At 58.1% G+C, this 16,176-nt stretch overlaps 6 protein-coding genes across 6 annotated transcripts; 3 read left to right on the top strand and 3 right to left on the bottom strand.

Moving 5' to 3' along the window:
* Positions 1 to 290: 290 nt before the first annotated feature.
* On the bottom strand, positions 291 to 4,782 carry spt6 (chromatin-remodeling histone chaperone SPT6; the record flags this gene model as incomplete). Its single annotated transcript, XM_024814971.1, has 4 exons — positions 291 to 541; positions 598 to 4,273; positions 4,337 to 4,516; positions 4,606 to 4,782. The coding sequence occupies 4 exons, from the start codon at positions 4,780 to 4,782 to the stop codon at positions 291 to 293; spliced, it is 4,284 nt and encodes a 1,427-aa protein (XP_024673360.1).
* A 522-nt stretch (positions 4,783 to 5,304) lies between these two features.
* Positions 5,305 to 7,677, top strand: ste7 (MAP kinase kinase Ste7). Its single transcript, XM_024817219.1, has 4 exons — positions 5,305 to 5,661; positions 5,722 to 5,879; positions 5,946 to 6,483; positions 6,537 to 7,677. The coding sequence occupies exons 1-4, from the start codon at positions 5,380 to 5,382 to the stop codon at positions 7,101 to 7,103; spliced, it is 1,545 nt and encodes a 514-aa protein (XP_024673359.1). The 5' UTR covers positions 5,305 to 5,379; the 3' UTR covers positions 7,104 to 7,677.
* Positions 7,678 to 8,157: 480 nt separating this feature from the next.
* On the bottom strand, positions 8,158 to 10,503 carry BDW47DRAFT_124657 (uncharacterized protein; the record flags this gene model as incomplete). Its single annotated transcript, XM_024816292.1, has 2 exons — positions 8,158 to 8,557; positions 8,624 to 10,503. The coding sequence occupies 2 exons, from the start codon at positions 10,501 to 10,503 to the stop codon at positions 8,158 to 8,160; spliced, it is 2,280 nt and encodes a 759-aa protein (XP_024673358.1).
* On the top strand, positions 10,151 to 11,213 carry BDW47DRAFT_103494 (uncharacterized protein). The gene has a single exon (XM_024812087.1). The coding sequence runs from the start codon at positions 10,546 to 10,548 to the stop codon at positions 11,092 to 11,094; it is 549 nt and encodes a 182-aa protein (XP_024673357.1). The 5' UTR covers positions 10,151 to 10,545; the 3' UTR covers positions 11,095 to 11,213.
* Positions 11,214 to 11,504: 291 nt separating this feature from the next.
* BDW47DRAFT_130980 (RPAP1 family protein) lies at positions 11,505 to 12,926 on the top strand (the record flags this gene model as incomplete). The annotated part of the gene is made up of 1 exon (XM_024817218.1): positions 11,505 to 12,926. One exon carries the CDS (start codon positions 11,505 to 11,507, stop codon positions 12,918 to 12,920), a length of 1,416 nt encoding a protein of 471 aa, XP_024673356.1. The 3' UTR covers positions 12,921 to 12,926.
* Positions 12,927 to 13,880: 954 nt separating this feature from the next.
* On the bottom strand, positions 13,881 to 15,810 carry BDW47DRAFT_130979 (major facilitator superfamily domain-containing protein; the record flags this gene model as incomplete). Its single annotated transcript, XM_024817217.1, has 9 exons — positions 13,881 to 14,004; positions 14,066 to 14,527; positions 14,586 to 14,803; positions 14,856 to 15,001; positions 15,054 to 15,101; positions 15,167 to 15,236; positions 15,300 to 15,428; positions 15,491 to 15,527; positions 15,587 to 15,810. 9 exons carry the CDS (start codon positions 15,808 to 15,810, stop codon positions 13,881 to 13,883), a joined length of 1,458 nt encoding a protein of 485 aa, XP_024673355.1.
* Between the last annotated feature and the right edge of the window lie 366 nt (positions 15,811 to 16,176).

Below are 16,176 nucleotides of genomic sequence, written 5' to 3'. Positions count from 1 at the left end.
GAGAGAGCGTAAGATGGAGAAGTGGAGAAAGACTCGGCCAGGTTGAGCCGAGTTGACCGAGGTTCACATGACCGTCTTAGTTTATATTATTTAGATTGAAAAATATATTATTTGTATTGAGATTTATCTATTGATTTAGATCTATTTATATTTGTATTGATAGTGGTATCCATATTGATGTCCCTGTTACATTTCTATCCGCATTGTATATCAATGACACCCTACAATCTACCCAACCTACGAGAAAGAATGAACAAATAATCCATATAATACAGAAAGAAAATAGAAAACTACCGTCGTCGAGTGGCTTGCATGTTGGTAAACAGCAATTTGAACCCATTACACAACGCTCGCATGTCCGGGTACGGATTGCGTTGCAGCTCGTAGCCTTGCGGAATCACCTTGACCGGCCAGCTGTGCAGCGGTGCCTGCTCCCCGGCCTTGAAGCAGAGGAAGAAGTACCCCGGATGTTTGGGATCGATACAGAACGCGTACGCCGATCGTCGGGGGTTGGCTTTGGTGTAGGTGTTCAACCAGGCGTCTACTACATTAGCATCATCCAATGTGGAGAGGGGTGATAGGGAGAGGGAAACATACAGGTTGCATCGCGCGTCCCCTCCTGGTACTTCTCGTGCAGCGTCATCTCGTCCACCTTCTTGGCCATCGCCTTGACGTGGTTGAAGATCAGATCGTCCAGATCGCTGTACGTGTAGCGGCCCCCCACCTTGAGCGTCCGGCCCACGGAGAACTCGTTCTCCTTGTCCAGCTCCAGCACGTCCAGGTGCTGGAACACTCCGTCCGCCACCTTCCACGTCACCGCCAGGTGGTCCGGTCCCTTGGACGACGGCCGGATCACCACGTCGCCGCGTGCCTGCGATCCCAAGAACTCCTCCGCCTGCGCCGACCCGAACGGTCGGAACAGCGGGTGCTTGATAACTCGCACCGCCCGTTCCCCGCGCGGTGTCTCCGCCTGCAGCGCCGCCTGATCCCGCTGCTCCTGCCGCTCGTCCCACTCGCCCGGCGCCCGCCGGGAACCAGCACGCCCGGAGCCTCCGGCCGTCGGGCGCTGCACCTGCTCTGCCCGCAGCGACACCGTGCAGGTAAAGGTCTTCCGGTTGAGGAACAGCACCTTGGCCGGCACCGTCTGGTGCGGCGCGTACAGGGCCCGCGCCGGCAGGTCGTACCGGTCCGTCAGCTCCGCCTCGGGCACCAGGGCGTCGACCCCGCAGTCGAGCCGCCCGTCGATGTGGTCGTCGGTGATGCGCTTGAGGGACACCGGCACCACCATGCCCTCGGCCAGCGTCGCCGTCGTCTCGCCCGTCAGCATCGTGAAGATCGCGTCCGTGCCCAGCGGCGCGAACGGCTTCCGCAGCTCCTCGTACGGCTGCTGCAGCTCCGCCCGGATCGTCTCCAACGTCGCCCGCTTGCGCTGGTTCAGATTCCGCTCCAGCTGCTCCGCGTACTCCTCGAGGATCAGGTCGTTGACCCGGTCCTGCGCTTCCTCGCGGAACAGCTTGCGCACGATCGCCCCGGCCCCGTTCTCGTCCGTCTCCGCCTTGATGTCCTCCTCGTCCAGCTCGAGCGCGTCGGCCGCCATCTTGCGCGCGATGTCGTAGTCCTCCGGGTGCACCCGCGTGTTGTCCAGCGGGTCGGCGTCCGGGTCGGCCGTCTCGAAGTCGACGTAGAGGAAGCTGGCGCAATTGTGCCAGACCTTGACGCCCACCGCCGGGTACTGGGTGTGCACGCCCAGCAGGGCGGCGCGGCCCGTCACCACGCCGCCGTTGAGGTGGACAATCTGGAGCAGGTGGGCCGCCTTGCGCGGGCCCAGCCCGCAGACGTAGGGCAGCAGGTTGGCCGTGGCCGTGTCGCCAACCGCCTCGTTCAGGTCGACGCCGACCAGGTTGACCATGTCGACCAGGGCCGTCTCGAGCTGGCGCTGCAGCAGCTCGGGTGCGACCAGCTGCTGGCCGGGCTGGAGCGGCAGCGAGGTGACGTCGCGGCCGAGCGCGGCGTACTCGCGGAGCGGGCTCTGCAGGTAGCGGGCCAGGGCGACGCAGTAGCGGGTCAGCGGGGCGAACCCTGGGTGATCGCGGGCGGCGCGCTCGCTGTGCTGGTAGAGGCGGGCCACCTCGTCATTGACGATGACGACCTCGAGCCGGTCGGTGATCTCGGCGTCGCGGTCGTCGGTGTAAGGGGCACCGCGCAGGTCGCGGCGGTCGACGGCCTCGGTCAGCAGCTTGTAGAGACGGCGGGTCTCGGGGGTCTGGCCGGAGACGCCGATAACGTCGGGGCGGCGGCGGCGCACCAGCTCGGCGAGGGCGTCCAGGTCGCGCCCGTCGGGCACGTGGCGGTCGGCCGGGTCGCCGCCGACCGACAGGTCCGTGAACCGGCCGTTCTCCAGTACGCGGCCGTCCTCCTCGACGTAGGCCCAGTGGATGGGGTCGCGGCCGACGATGCCGGAGCCGGTGGACAGGGCGAGGACGCGGGGCACGGTCCCCAGCACCATGCCCTTGGGCTTGTAGGGGGCCTGGTCGAGGCGCTGGGAGAAGGCGTCGCGGCACTCGCGGGCGACGTGGTTCTCGCACTCCTGGCGAATGTTCTCCTTGACGCCGCGGTGGATGAGGCGCTCGAGCTTACCGAGAGCCAGGTCGAGGGACTCGCGGCGCAGGCGGTTCCAGGCGTCGGCCAGCTCGCTGTAGTTGTCGGACTCGAGGTCCGGGTAGAGCCGCTGGCGGAAGTGGTCGAGGCGGTCGAAGCGGACGCGGACATCGACGAGTCCCTCGGCCTCGGCCTGGAGCATGCGCAGGTAGAGCTCGGGCTGACGGGCGATGTCGCTGAGCTGCTGGTTGCGCAGGTACTTGAACTCGTAGTAGGGGTGCTGCTCGTCGATGCGGCGCAGGCCCTTCTCGGTGCGGATGCAGTCGACGGCGCCGTTCATGTAGTAGGCCTGGCGGACGACCTTGCGCATCTTGGGGCTCATGACCATCTCCTCGGCGAACATGGCGCGAGCGGCCTTGGTGACGTGATCGGCGGAGGCAAAGTCGGTGTCGCAAAGGCCGTCGGCGACGGCCTCGGGGGACTCGGCGGGGTCTTCGGTGTACTGGCGGCGGCCGGCCTTGAGAGCATTCTGAGCGAACGCATCGGCGGTGATGCCGCAGGCGCGCACGAGGCCGTAGGCGCGGGCGTTCCGGACGCGCTCGAAGAACGAGCGGCCGGCGGCGCGGCGGCGGCTAGGGCCGCCGCTCGCATCGTCCGTCCGGGCCAGATCGCGCAGCTGGGCCGCGTACTGGAAGTGAAGGTAGTCCTGGACGTCCTGCAGCTCCTCCATGGTGGAGGCGGCGGGCAGCATCTCGGCGACGACAGGGTCGTCGATCTCGCCGACGGCGTGGAGGTTGTCGACGGTGCGCTGGATGGTGTTGCGCTTGTCGACGAGGGCGCGGAATTTGAGGTCGTGGTCGAAGATGTCCCAGAGGTCGGTCATGTTGAGCAGCTTCTCGGCCTTGGTGGTGTAGGCGGTGCCGGGGTCGCGGTCGGGATCGTCGTCATCGTCGACGGGAACCTTGACGGCGTGGATCATGTAGTCCTTGCGGTGTTGGAAGATGAAGGGAACCTCCCAGTCGTCGGTGACGAGGAATTCAAGGACCTTGGCGACGGCGCGCTGGAAGGGTTCGCGCAGGTCGGGGTCGAGGCGCTTCTTGAGCAGCATGAGGTTGGAGATCCAGGCGGCCTCCTCGCGGAACTGGTCCTCGGTCAGGACGACGTGACGGTAGGGGGCGCGGGCGATTTGGTGGCGCTCGGGCTCGTCGGTGAGGCGGATCTGGTTGTCCTCCTCTGTCAACATCTTCTCGGCGAGCTGAGAGGGCTCGAAGACGTCCTTGAGGTCCAGGTGCTTCTCCTGGACGACCTCCTGCTCCTCCTCCTGGTCCTCCATGTCAAGGGCGAACCCGTACTCGTTGCCGTCACCAAAGGCGGCGCGCATGTCCTCGAGAGCGTTCTCGTCCAGGCCGGCGGCGTCGGGGGCGCCGAGGGCGGAGAGACCGGGGCGGGCGGGGCGAGCGACCTCGAGGTCTTCCTGGTCGCGCTGCTCCTCATCGGAGAAGGTGTCCTCCTCGATGAAGTCGCCCATCTCCTCATGCATGTGGCGTCTGTATCGACCGTATTCGGCGGGGGGTTCCTCCTCCTCCTCGTCGGAGTTGAAAATGTCATCGATGCCGTGGGAGGGTTGGGGATGGTCGCGATCTTTGTGGCCACGCTTTAACCGTTTGAACTTGGACTGGGGGGGGGATTAGTCTGCATCTTTGCAACTTTTTGAAAGACGAGAAAAAAAGTAAGATACCTCTGCGGCGACAGGGGCTTGCATGCCCGGATGGAGCTCCCCGATCAGCTCGAGATCCTCCTCATCCAGATGTTCATCTTCGCGTTCGCGTTCCTGTCGTCTTCGCTTTCGTTTCTCCCGTCTCCGTTCGGCGCGACCTTCGAGCTCTTCGTCGTCGTCATCGATGAAGCCTTCGCGGACCTATTACGATTAGTACACATTGATATGCATATGAACATATCGATGTTGATGTATGTGTAAACATATAGGTGTGTAGGTATTGAACATACGGCGCGTTCGGCCTCTTCATCGTCATCATCCTCCTCCTCCTCACTCGAGTCATTGTATTGCTCTCGGCGCTTGATGGGAGCGCCTTCGCCCGGTTCGCCTTCATAATCGTCGACCAACTCCTCCTCGTCGTCATCATCGATCATGGCCTCCCCTTCGACGAGGTCGCGAGCACTCATCTTTTTTCTGTCGTGCCTTGCTTGCTAGATTAAGGGATTGATGGGATCAAGGGTGGGGGGATAAAGAGATGGGAAGGGAGAAAAACATGAATCAGAGAAAAGAAATAGGAGAAAGAGAAGAAAGGAAAGAGTCGATGGGAGAGGAGAAGGTGAGGTTCAAGAGAAAGAAGAAGTTGAAGTGAAGAAGAAATGAGGATGGAGTTGGTGACTGAGAATCCAGGCCAACTGTGGCTGGTGTGGCTGGTCACGTGGATACATCTCGTTCTTTCAACAATATCACCGTCTCCATGTTGATTCATGTCGATTCTGATGATATATAGTTTTATTTCTTTTGTCTATTGTATATTTTCTCTTGACCTATCCTATAGACAGTGCCTCCGTTTGAATATCAATATATAAATAGAAATATAGGAAATCGATAAATATAGACCCAATAACCGCCCACTTCTCCCCACCTCATTTCTCCCCTCATCTTCTTTCTTCTTTCTTCTTTCTTCTTTCTTCTTTCTTTCTTTCTTTCTTCTTCACCTCTCTCTCTCCCCTCGGTCTTCCTCTTCTGTCTCCCCTCGGTTTCGGTTTTCTTATTCCAGGCTCACCATGGCCGACCAATTCAAAGCCCGTACGCTCAAGCGCAAGAATGTCAAAGGTCTCGCCCTCAATGCCGCTCCCAAACCCGCCGCCAATGCCTCCGATCAGGATCTTCCAGGAACGGGGGCTCCTGCCGATGCGAACCGCACAGATACTTTGGAAATTGGTCTAGAGTTTCGTCTTGATCTGCGCAGTGAGGATTTGATCACCCTCAAGGAACTGGGAGCGGGTAATGGAGGGACCGTCTCCAAGGTCAAGCATGCCTCCACCAACGTCGTCATGGCCCGAAAGGTATCTCTCTTTCTCTCTCTCTATGTACATTTATATATTCGCGATAGACTGACTGTTCAGATCATTCGCGTCGACGCCAAAGAAAACGTTCGCAAACAGATCCTCCGCGAACTGCAGGTCGGCCATGATTGCAACTCCTCCAGCATCGTCACCTTCTATGGCGCCTTCCAGAACGAAGCCCGCGATATCGTCTTGTGTATGGAATATATGGATTGCGGGTATCTCCTCCTTCTTCTTCTCCTCCAACTTTTCCCCCCCCGGGCATCCAACTCATCCCCGTATAGCTCCCTCGATCGCATCTCCAAAGACTTCGGTCCCGTCCGTGTCGATGTCCTAGGCAAGATCACCGAATCCGTTCTGGCCGGCTTGGTTTACCTGTACGAAGCCCACCGCATCATGCACCGCGATATCAAACCCTCCAACATCCTTGTCAACTCCCGCGGCAATATCAAGCTCTGTGACTTTGGTGTCGCTACCGAGACCGTCAACTCCATCGCCGATACCTTCGTCGGGACCTCCACCTACATGGCCCCCGAACGTATCCAGGGTGGCGCCTACACCGTCCGCTCTGACGTCTGGAGCGTCGGCCTGACCGTCATGGAGATGGCCGTCGGCCGCTTCCCCTTCGATTCCTCCGACTCGTCCGCCGGCGACCGCGCCAGTGCCGGCCCCATGGGCATCCTCGACCTACTCCAGCAGATCGTTCACGAACCTGCCCCCAAGCTGCCCAAGAGCGATGCCTTTCCCCCGATCCTGCACGAGTTCGTCGCCAAGTGTCTCCTCAAGAAATCCGACGAACGTCCCACTCCGCGTGAACTTTATGTATGTCTCCTCCGCTCCCCTCTGCTCCTTCTCCGTCTATTAACACCTTCCAGGACAAAGACGCCTTCTTGCAGGCGGCCAAACGCACCCCCGTCGACCTTCAGGAGTGGGCTATCAGCATGATGGAACGACACAACCGAAAATCCTACCTGGCGCCCCCGCCCCCCAAGTCCCTGAAGGAGGAGCAGTCGTCCAAATCCAAGTCTGGCTCCGGGACCCCCGGGCGCACCCCGCCCCATCCTTCGCCCCGCGCCCCCGAGGAGATCCCGGTCAACATGGTCCCCGACCGGCCCGCCTACCGCCCGTCCACCCAGTCACCACGACCTATGCGGTCGGCGCGCTCCCCGCCCCGCATCGCCCTCGAGCACCTGTCCCTGGAGACCCGCGAGGACGACGGTCGCTCCGGCCGCCGCCCCTCGCGCCACGGCCTCGGGGGTCCTACCTCAGCCGTGGGTTCGCCCGGACACGTCTCGCGGGGTTCGCGATCCAGCTCGCATAATCCCCACGCGCGTCTACCCCTGCAGACATCGACGCTGCCCGTGCGGGCGGCCCCACCCCCGAGCGGCCCGCCGCCTCCGCCGCCCACCTCATCTGGTAACGGGTGGTCGCGAGGAATCTAGCCTTCTTCCTTTTCCCACTCTTGTCTTTCCATTTCTTTTCTTTCATTTCTTTTTTTTCATCTCCATCTCCACACGTTGATGTCGGTATGGATATTAGTATGGACGTGATATGATGTTTGTGATGTGATGTGGGTATGGACGGATCCCACGTCCCAGCGCTGGACCATGAACTACTTACCATGACATGAACCCCAGACGACTTTTTGCATCAGCAAGGCGTATTCAAATTCGTTCGTTCGTACTCATTACGAGATGGTCATTTCACTTTCCCCCCTTTTTTTTCCCCTTTTTTTTCTTTTCTCTACCTTTTCATTTCACTACTTTTCTTCTCGTCTTTTTCTCCCTTTGACTCCCCTTATTGCGGATGGTTTCTTTCTCAATAGCAAGCAGCCTACGTCCAGGGCATACATTTTGTGTATCTCCTACCTGTACAGGACAGATGTTAGGGCTGGAACTTTTGCATCTGTCTTTGTTTTTGTTTCTTTTCATCTTTTTATCTTTTTCTTTTTGACCATATACGATGAGAGAGCTTTTTTCTATACATACCTCTATCCATACATACATATCAGTCGTATTTCTTTGTTTTCTCTAAAAAAAAGAAAATCGCCTTGTTTCTTCATATCTAAAACGACTTCTGGGACAGCAGGAAGAAAATGATAATGGTTGGATTGCCAGCAAAGCTAAAGTCCAGGTTGAAGTCAGATCGATATAGCAGACAGGAAGAGAATCAAGCATCACTCCGGCAGATGCGAAGGGAAAATAACACAGTATGAAGGGACGCACCAAACAGGAATCACAGGCCATGGGAGAGAAAACTATGGAATAAAACATATAGAATGGATGGTAAAAATGACACCACAAATTACACGATGGAAACACGCCGGGAAGAGACTGTCTCCTGTCGACTGGCGTCCCACCCTCCGGTTTCCCGATGCCGACAACGCCAACGTGAAAGAGACAGCGCGATCATACAAAGGACGTGGTCGAACACCATCTGTCCAGGAACAATGAGAATGAACTGGAGAAAATGAAGAAAAAAAAAGAAGATATGCCATTACTTCGACATCACTTCGGACCCGGCCAAAGGACTGGGCCCCGGGGGCGCCGGGGCGATGTTCGGTCGCGGCGCCAGCTCGACCATCGACGGGGTTTTGCTGCTGCGCGACCCTGCTGATCCACCCCCACGGCCCGCCGTGCCCCCGCCCCGACCCTGGGACGGGGTCGACCCGCCGCCCGACTTGTCCGCATCGTCGGCTTGGGACTTGCGGGGACGCGGGCGCGGCCGACGCGTCGTGCTGCCGCCGCGGGAGCCCGGGCCGCGGAGCGGGAGACCGGTCTCTTGGGAAATGGGGACGGAGGCAGCGGCCAAGGGGACCTGATGCGGCGCAGCCGGTGGTCCGCGACTGCGACCACCACGTCCGCGGCCTCGGCCACGTTTGATGGTGCCATCCGCGCTGTGGGAGTCGCGTTAGCCAAGGGTTCGAACTTGCCCATGGTCACGTAGAATAAAGAAGACTAACCGTTCGACTTGCACCTTCTCCCCCTCGGGGACCAGCGGTCCGCTGTAGACGAAATATCCATCCTTACTGGCGGCAGCACTCTCCTGCCAGGCCAGCTCGCTGTCATCCACAAAGGGATCGTCTCGGTCATACTCCTCCATCTTCTTCCGGCGGCGTTTCTTCTGGCCGTCCGCGGCGTCGGTGCCGTTGGCGCGGGCGGCGGCGGCCGCGGAGCCCGTCTCGCCGTCCAGGTCGCTCTCCCGGTCCATCTCCAGGCTTAGATCTTCATCGGCGCTCTCGCCCGCCGAGAGACCACCGCCGCGACCGGGTCGATCCTGCCGCTCGAGCGCGGCGCCAGCGGCGGCCACGCGGGCCAGGCGCTCCTTGTGAGCGGCCAGCCGGGGGTGCAAGGCGGCAAAGCCGTACTGCTCCTCCGCCAGGCGGGCAAAGTTCACGATGTGATTGCCCGCCCCCGTCTGCAGCGGGATATGCAGGACGATACTGGGGTGGCGCCGCGAGGTGGACTCGTCCGTCGCGCCCCCGTCGTCGACCCCGAACAGGGCGTTGGAGATCAACCCCGACCCCTGGGGCAGGGGCGGGGGCGCTTCTCGCGAGGGGCGGGCGGCCTTGGGGGAGGGCGCGTTGGATGACGGCGCGGTCGCGCTGCCCTTGGGCTCCTTCTTGGGAGCCTTCGACCCCGTCACTGGCTCCGCATCCACATCCATCGGGGTCGGCTCCGGCGAGGCGGGGGCCCGGGGTTCGGACGGCGCCGCCGAAGTTGGGGCCGGGGCTGCTGTCGGAGTCGCTGCCGGCGCCGGGGTGTGGGTGGGGGCCGGCTGTTGGGGGGGCGAGGGCGCGGGCGCGGGCGCGGGCGCGGGGGCGGGCGAGGGCACGGGGCGCGACTCCGGGGCGGGCGGGGGAGGATGCGGGGGGATCGGACCGTAGGGGGAGCGGTGCGCGTAGGGGGGGGACGCGGTCGTGGTGGTGGTGGAGGACGGGAACTGGGGCGGCGTGTGGGCGATCGGGGCGGGGGCGGGCGACGGCGGATAGGCGGACGGACCCCGACCGGGGGAGGCGTAGGGCCGGGGCGCGTAGATGGGCGGGGAGGCGTTGGCCGGCGGCAGGGGCGGGTCGATAATGCTGGCGATGGAGGGCGAGGCGCTGGCGCGGAAGGGGGCCCGCGGGGAGACGGCACGCGCCGGAGGGCTGAACGCGGTCATGGGGGCCGGCGTGTGGGTTGGCGTCCGGGCGGGCGACGCGGTGTCAAAGGCGGAGCGGATGGGATCAAAGTTCTGACCGCTGGTGCGCGTGGGTGGCGGCGGCGCGGGTTGGGAGTGTGGGCGCGCGGGGGGCGGCGGTTGGGGGGCCCCGGCGGGCGCCATGGTGGTCGGATAGGAGGGCGCGGGATACGACGCCAGGGGGAGGGAGGAGGATAGCAGGGGCGGACGGAGGTGGTGGGGAGGTAGGGACTGGGGCGCGCCGGGACCGGGGGGTGCCGGGCTGGCGGACGGAAGGGGACGCGGCGGGCTGCGGACGTGGTCGACGACCGCCTCCTCCTCCAACTTGGGTTTTTTGCGAGAATGGGAGGACGCGGCCGGGTTGTTGGCGGAGGTGGAGGTGGAGGTGGAGGTGGAGGCGGATTTGTCCCGGGGACGACGATTACCGCGTTTGGGTTCCTTGTCGGGATGATTCTCCTTGTCCTCCTTCCGATCGGGATCCCTGTCCTTGGCCTTTTCCTTCTCTTCCTTCTTCTCCTCTTTCCTGTCCTTAGGTCGGGCGGACGGTTCGTCGTCCTTCTTGCGACGTGACCGACGGGGGCGAGATTCACGGGGGTGGGAGTCGAGGGAGGAACGCGCCTCAAGATCGTCCTGAGCCGTCAAATTCGACGGCTCCGGGGACATGGTGAACAAGAACCAGCTCAGAGAGGATGATGGCGGAGCAGCATGGAGGGGATTGATGGATCGAGCTGTGGTGGTGGGCTTAGTTCTTTCTTTTTTTCTTTCTTTTTCCAAAATTTTGGTATCTTTTCAATATTCTGCTTGAGTAATTTGTCCGATTTTCTTTTTGGATTCTTCTGTGGTGGGAATAAAAAGGTTCGGTGTGGTGGATTGATTGGCGTGGGAATGGGGATGGCACGGATGGAAACACCAGTGAAGGAAGAAGAAAGGGGGAAAATTGAAAGAAGAGACGCGAGAGAGAACCGGAGATGGAGAGCAGAGGAAAACCCTAGCTCGAGATGGGGAAGCCAAGTAGAAAGGGACCACAGGGACCAAGGGACGAGATGTGGAGAGAGAGAGAGAAAGAGAGAGAGATGGGAAGAATGGGGAGAGAAGGGAGAAGGAAAGTGGAAAAGAAGGAGAAAAAGAGAGGGAGAGAGAGGGAAGAAAGGAAAGCGACCTGTGGAAAGTCATCAGTTAGTCCAGTTCTGTATCAATATCGCGTCCATTCATCAGAGCCAACAGAGCCAAGTCAATATCAGGACCCGGAGATGAGGGCCCGTCTGATCTCCTCTCGACCATCCTGTCATTACCTTTGCAATCAGTCAATGAAACAGAGGATCTCCGCCGTGAGGAGACAGAGATAGAGACGTGGGAATGAGCCGAGAGACAGGAAAGACAAGAGAAGAAGAAGAAGAAGATACAAAAGACAAAGAGAGAAGAGGAAGAAGTGAAGTTGATCGAGGCCTTTCCCGATCGGGCAGTCGGATCATCCCACCTGCCTTGCCTATTTGGGTTAGTCCATCTGGATTCACACTAGGCTGCGTCTGGACTAGCGTGTGGTTTACCTTTTGAGCCGCATGCTGACTCATCCCTGACGTAATATGGCCCACTCCAGATCGTCATCTTCATCTCACTGGCATCGACAGCTTCATTTTTCATCCTCACCTGCAGACTCCCCCACCATGGCCTTTCGTGGTGAGCGCTTTGTCATTGACCTCGACTCTGACGACGAGAATGTCCCCGATTCCTCTTCGGTCGCCATCCCTGGCATGATCGGTGAGATTCGTGAACGCTCCCCCGCGGCTGCCCCGGCCCCGCCGACGCTGAAAGCGCCCTCCACTACCGGATTCCCCGCCCCACGTCGTCGGGTCAAAACATCTGCCTTTAAACAGCGACAGCAGGGGAAGGCGGAGAAGGTGGAGAAGGCCTCGGAGGTTTCTCCGCCACCCGTGTCGGAGGAGAAAGCGGCGATCGATGACCAGAATCGACGCCAGCTGCAGGCCATGTCGACGGAGCAGATCGAACGGGAACGAGAGGAACTGATGGAATCGCTGGACACGGGGCTTCTCGAGCGATTCCTGCGCCGGGCACGCATCGACGGTTCCGGGGACTCTCCCGCAGACTCGACGGACCGTCAATCCACCGGGGACACAGACCAGAAGGGACAAACACAACCCGCGACAACAGCGACACCCCCCGAGGTGGAATCGCTCGCTCCGAAGAACCCTCCCCTCCCTTCTCCCCCTGCAAAAGCATCAGTCGCAGCGGCAGCAGCAGCAGCAACAAACACCACATCCAGCCGAGACGACCTGCCACCCTCACAGCTCCCCCCGGACCTACGAGCAGCAGCCGAAGCAGCACTACCAGCCGACCTACACTTCCCCACCCCGCCCCAGGCCTCGCAAGCCCCCAATCTCGACCCAAACTCACCGTCCTTCCTCACCGACCTTCAAACCCACTACTTCCCCAACATCTCGCACAACCCCTCCGCCCTAGACTGGCTGCAACCGCCCCCAGCCTCCACCGACAGCCCCGACGTCACCTCCGCCTACCACCCCGCCAGCGAAGCCGAGGCCGTTCACCCCGCCGACCTACGCTTCTCCCTCCTCGGCACCGTGCTCGCCCCGCGCACCGCCCTAGCACTCCCCACCTCGCTCGGCCTCCACCACCACGGCAAAGACCCCCACGCCGCAGGCTACACCGTCCCGGAGCTAGCCATCCTGGGCCGCTCCTCCTTCCCCGCCCAGCGCTGCATCGCCTGGCAAGTCCTCGGCCGCATCCTGTACCGGCTAGGCAAAGGGCAGCTCGGCGAACGCGGCACCCCGCTCGTGGAAGGTCTGTGGGGGGTGATCGAGAACGAGCGCGTCGTGCCCGCCATGCTGAACGAAGCGGACGGCTCGACGACCGGTCCGACCTCGCGCCGGGCGTCCGACCGCCGTGGGTCCTCGTCAGAGGGGCAAGTCGGCTCCGGCTTGCAAGGCGCTGTCGGACGTCATGCGAGCGCCGTCGCGTGGGCGGTTGAGGGCGTCTGGTTGTGGCAGATGGGTGGCGCTGGTGATAGGGGGGTAATCAAGGAGAATGCGGTGCGATCGCAGTGATGTTCTTTGCCTCTAATTGTTCTTAATATGTATATTTCTTTTCTCTTTTCTTTTTCTTTTTTTTTTTTTTCGTTTCCTTCTTATCACGTTTCACGTTGATTTTATGAATGTATGCAACTCTAGCGCGAACGGGCTCTATTTGACGCTATAGTTTACAACCGAACAACAGGTGACCTATTATAGCCAAACCCGAGAGGCCAATTGAAGTGATGCCAAGTGCATAGCCAAATCAGTGGGATGTGTTTGAACCTGAAATCATGGGCCCGAAGTCAAGGTAGAGGAAGGCTTCTATATTTCTCTTCTTTTTTAGAATATCGCGCAACTAGCAAGTAAAGCACAATAACCAATAAGGTCATAGAATAAGATATGTCATAGAAGTCCCCAAGCCATGTAGCAAGCCTGACGTAGGCGGGCGCTCACGAGTAAAGTACTAGGCAAGAGGGGCAAAGTGGCATCATCTGTATTGAAGTCTCATGTAAACTAGCCAGAGCAAGAACTTGGGGATCTGGCTGGTCTTGAGCGCCATGAGGCGAATCGAAGGACCGAACAAGAGCGGATGACGAGAGAAGAGGCGACAAACGGGCAGAACGGGCACGCTATGAACTGGATGATATCCTCTGCATCCCGGATCGTCGAAGATGAGTGTGATGTAATATGTTTTTGTTTTGGAGCATACATCAAGGCACATCTACGGGCATGGGCTCTGGGGCGTTTGAAATTGGGCATAGGGCCGATTAGCATGGACGGTGTTTATAAGATTGGAATCATCTATATTCTGCCAATCAATCCAAGATCAATCACAAATACCAAGTGTCTTCGATTGCTGACTAGGTAGGACAAGTCAAGCCTCGGGTCCTAGGGAACGAACTCCACTGTTAATGCTCACGGAAGTCTCCTCTGGAGAGTCAAATATTGTGAAGTAACAAGTACTTGTGTCGAAACAGTCCGCAAAATGAACGCTCAAATCGTATATCTGAAATCCGCTGAACCCTCAATGGTCTTCTTTCCCTCATCAGCCTGTTTGTTTGAATAACGGAACCAGAGAGACAACGATGCCACAATAAGCAAAATCAAAATGTTGCAACTACACATTACTGATCAGCGCCATTGTACCTCTCTCTAGCGACGGAAAAAAGAACACTCACACAATGGTTGTCCACATTCCTAACCGATACACAGGCGCGTCTTGTTCTCGGAACACCAAGCTGCTCACAATGCCACCAATACCTCCGAAGCCCACAAGGGTAGCACTAGAAAACGCACGAGGCCACTGTCCTCGTACGTTATTAGCTTGATAGGCCATGGAAGCAGGCACATTCGCGTTGGCGCCCGCTACAGCCAGAAAAACACCAACATATCTGGCAGCGTTGCTTTCTGCAAACCCCATGATTGGAAGCCCGACGATGCCAACTAAAGCATTCAAGGCCAAGATGGGACCGCGCATGCGGTATTTATCACCCACCCAGGATGTTGCAAACATCAAGATGGCAGCGAGACCAAATGGTGGTGCGACGAGGCATTGCGAGGCAGCGACGCCGTATCCCATTCCTTGTTGAAGAATGATAGGGAGAAAATAGGAGATTGCATAGGTGTTGGTGGTAATACAACTGTCACTCTGTCAATGCTATGCTCAGGAAACAAGGAAAGAAACAGTGTGGTACTCACAAGAATATCATCGCAAAGCCCCAGATTTTGAGGTCCAAGGCTGGCATTAGGAAATTTTTCATGCTGAAAGCTTCTGCATCGCCATCCGCTCGATCTCGATTGATACGTCGGATAATGAATGCACATTCCTTCTCGCTGAGAAACTTGAATGATCTGTGGGCTTTGTCGGGAAAATCGACCAGGAAAAGAATGGTCAGAACACCCACGATACCTGAGATCTTGAAATAGTTAGGCTCGTTATCAATAAGATTCGGAGAGAGCTCCACATACAACTCCTTCCATGATGAAAATCCAGCGCCAGCCTTGTATCCCCTGGATTCCGTCCATCTGGGACAAGCCATAAGCCAAGATGCCGGCCAATGCGGATGAGACGCAGCCAAACAGGTAGAAAAACGAGAACCGTTGTTGAACTTCGTCTGTTATTCTGTCAGGTACCAGTAGCTTGGTTCCATCACGATTGGTACTTACAGCGGACATACCAGCTAGACAGCAGATATACACAACCGGGGAAGTATCCTACAACCAATGTCAGCTTTCAGGCTCTCGATCTCAAACTGTGTGCAGAACAAGTATGAACTTACCAGCCTCCAAAGCGCCCAGCAGCACACGGCAAGCAGCAATATGTTTCCAGTTATTCGCGAATCCCATTCCCTATAGAGATAGTCAGAGAAACATCATATCGTCTAGCCTTTTGCCCTAGGGTCGTGAACTGACGACTAATAATGCCCCCCATGACATTATGATAGCGCCTAGGAAGATTCTTGGACCGATTTTTCGCGTGACAACAGTCATTGGAGGTTGCATGATTACATATGGAATGAAGAAAACCAGGATAATGATCGACTACATGCGATTAGTTAATGACCAACCCATAACGTAGAAGGGATCGGAGCGTGGACACGTACATATCGCTCGCCAAAGAGCTCTAGATCCTTTGTCATGCTGTTTGATGTTTGTAAATTCCGCTATTCGGCGTGTCCTGGTAGACTTTGACAACTTACCCAGCCACAGCGGCCATGCTGAGGTTTGTCCTATCAATCAATGACAGACAAAAGGCAAGTCCGCACATTGAAATTAGCCGGCGATCAATGCGATGGATGATTTTGCACTGCTCTGGGACCGAATATTCTTCGTCGCAGTCGACATGGTTGCTGGGTGGTTGGTTGGCTTGTTCGAGGTCCTCGATACTCGAAGACTTTTCAGATTTTATATTTGGTATAACCATTGTAGATATGCTTTGGTAGACCACGATGAACAAAGATCTCCGAGTTTGCTATTTCAGCGAGTGGTAGACTATTTATGTCGAAAGATGAGTATTGAGTCTAGTAAGTGGAGATGAATTTGCCTTCGTCACTTTGACACTGTGTGACTCCCGTTGGCTTTTTCAGACAGCAACTAATCCATTACGCTCACATAGCTGGAACTGCAGAACTCAAAACCATGTTCTTAACAGCCATGGCCTCGGCCATCGGTCAAATTGTCCACAGAAGTGGAGCAGGTAGGGACGCTAGATCGTCATATTGGAAATGGACATGGGTGTTTCCCCATACCCTGATCGAACGACAGTAGTGCGGGGAAAGTAAATCCGGGG

The sequence above is a fragment of the Aspergillus candidus genome (genome assembly GCF_002847045.1).
Source record: "Aspergillus candidus strain CBS 102.13 unplaced genomic scaffold BDW47scaffold_14, whole genome shotgun sequence".
Taxonomy (NCBI): domain Eukaryota; kingdom Fungi; phylum Ascomycota; class Eurotiomycetes; order Eurotiales; family Aspergillaceae; genus Aspergillus; species Aspergillus candidus.
The sequence above is the reverse complement of the archived record's forward strand: the minus strand, read 5'-3'. Positions and strand labels throughout refer to the sequence as shown.

Excerpts from the sequence above, each read along its gene's own strand:
- ste7 (XM_024817219.1), top strand. The coding sequence starts at position 5,380 with ATGGCCGACCAATTCAAAGCCCGTACGCTCAAGCGCAAGAATGTCAAA. Across the intron at positions 5,880-5,945 it reads ATGGAATATATGGATTGCGG|CTCCCTCGATCGCATCTCCA; the intron begins GTATCTCCTCCT and ends ATCCCCGTATAG. Across the intron at positions 6,484-6,536 it reads CCACTCCGCGTGAACTTTAT|GACAAAGACGCCTTCTTGCA; the intron begins GTATGTCTCCTC and ends AACACCTTCCAG.
- BDW47DRAFT_103494 (XM_024812087.1), top strand. The coding sequence starts at position 10,546 with ATGGAGGGGATTGATGGATCGAGCTGTGGTGGTGGGCTTAGTTCTTTC.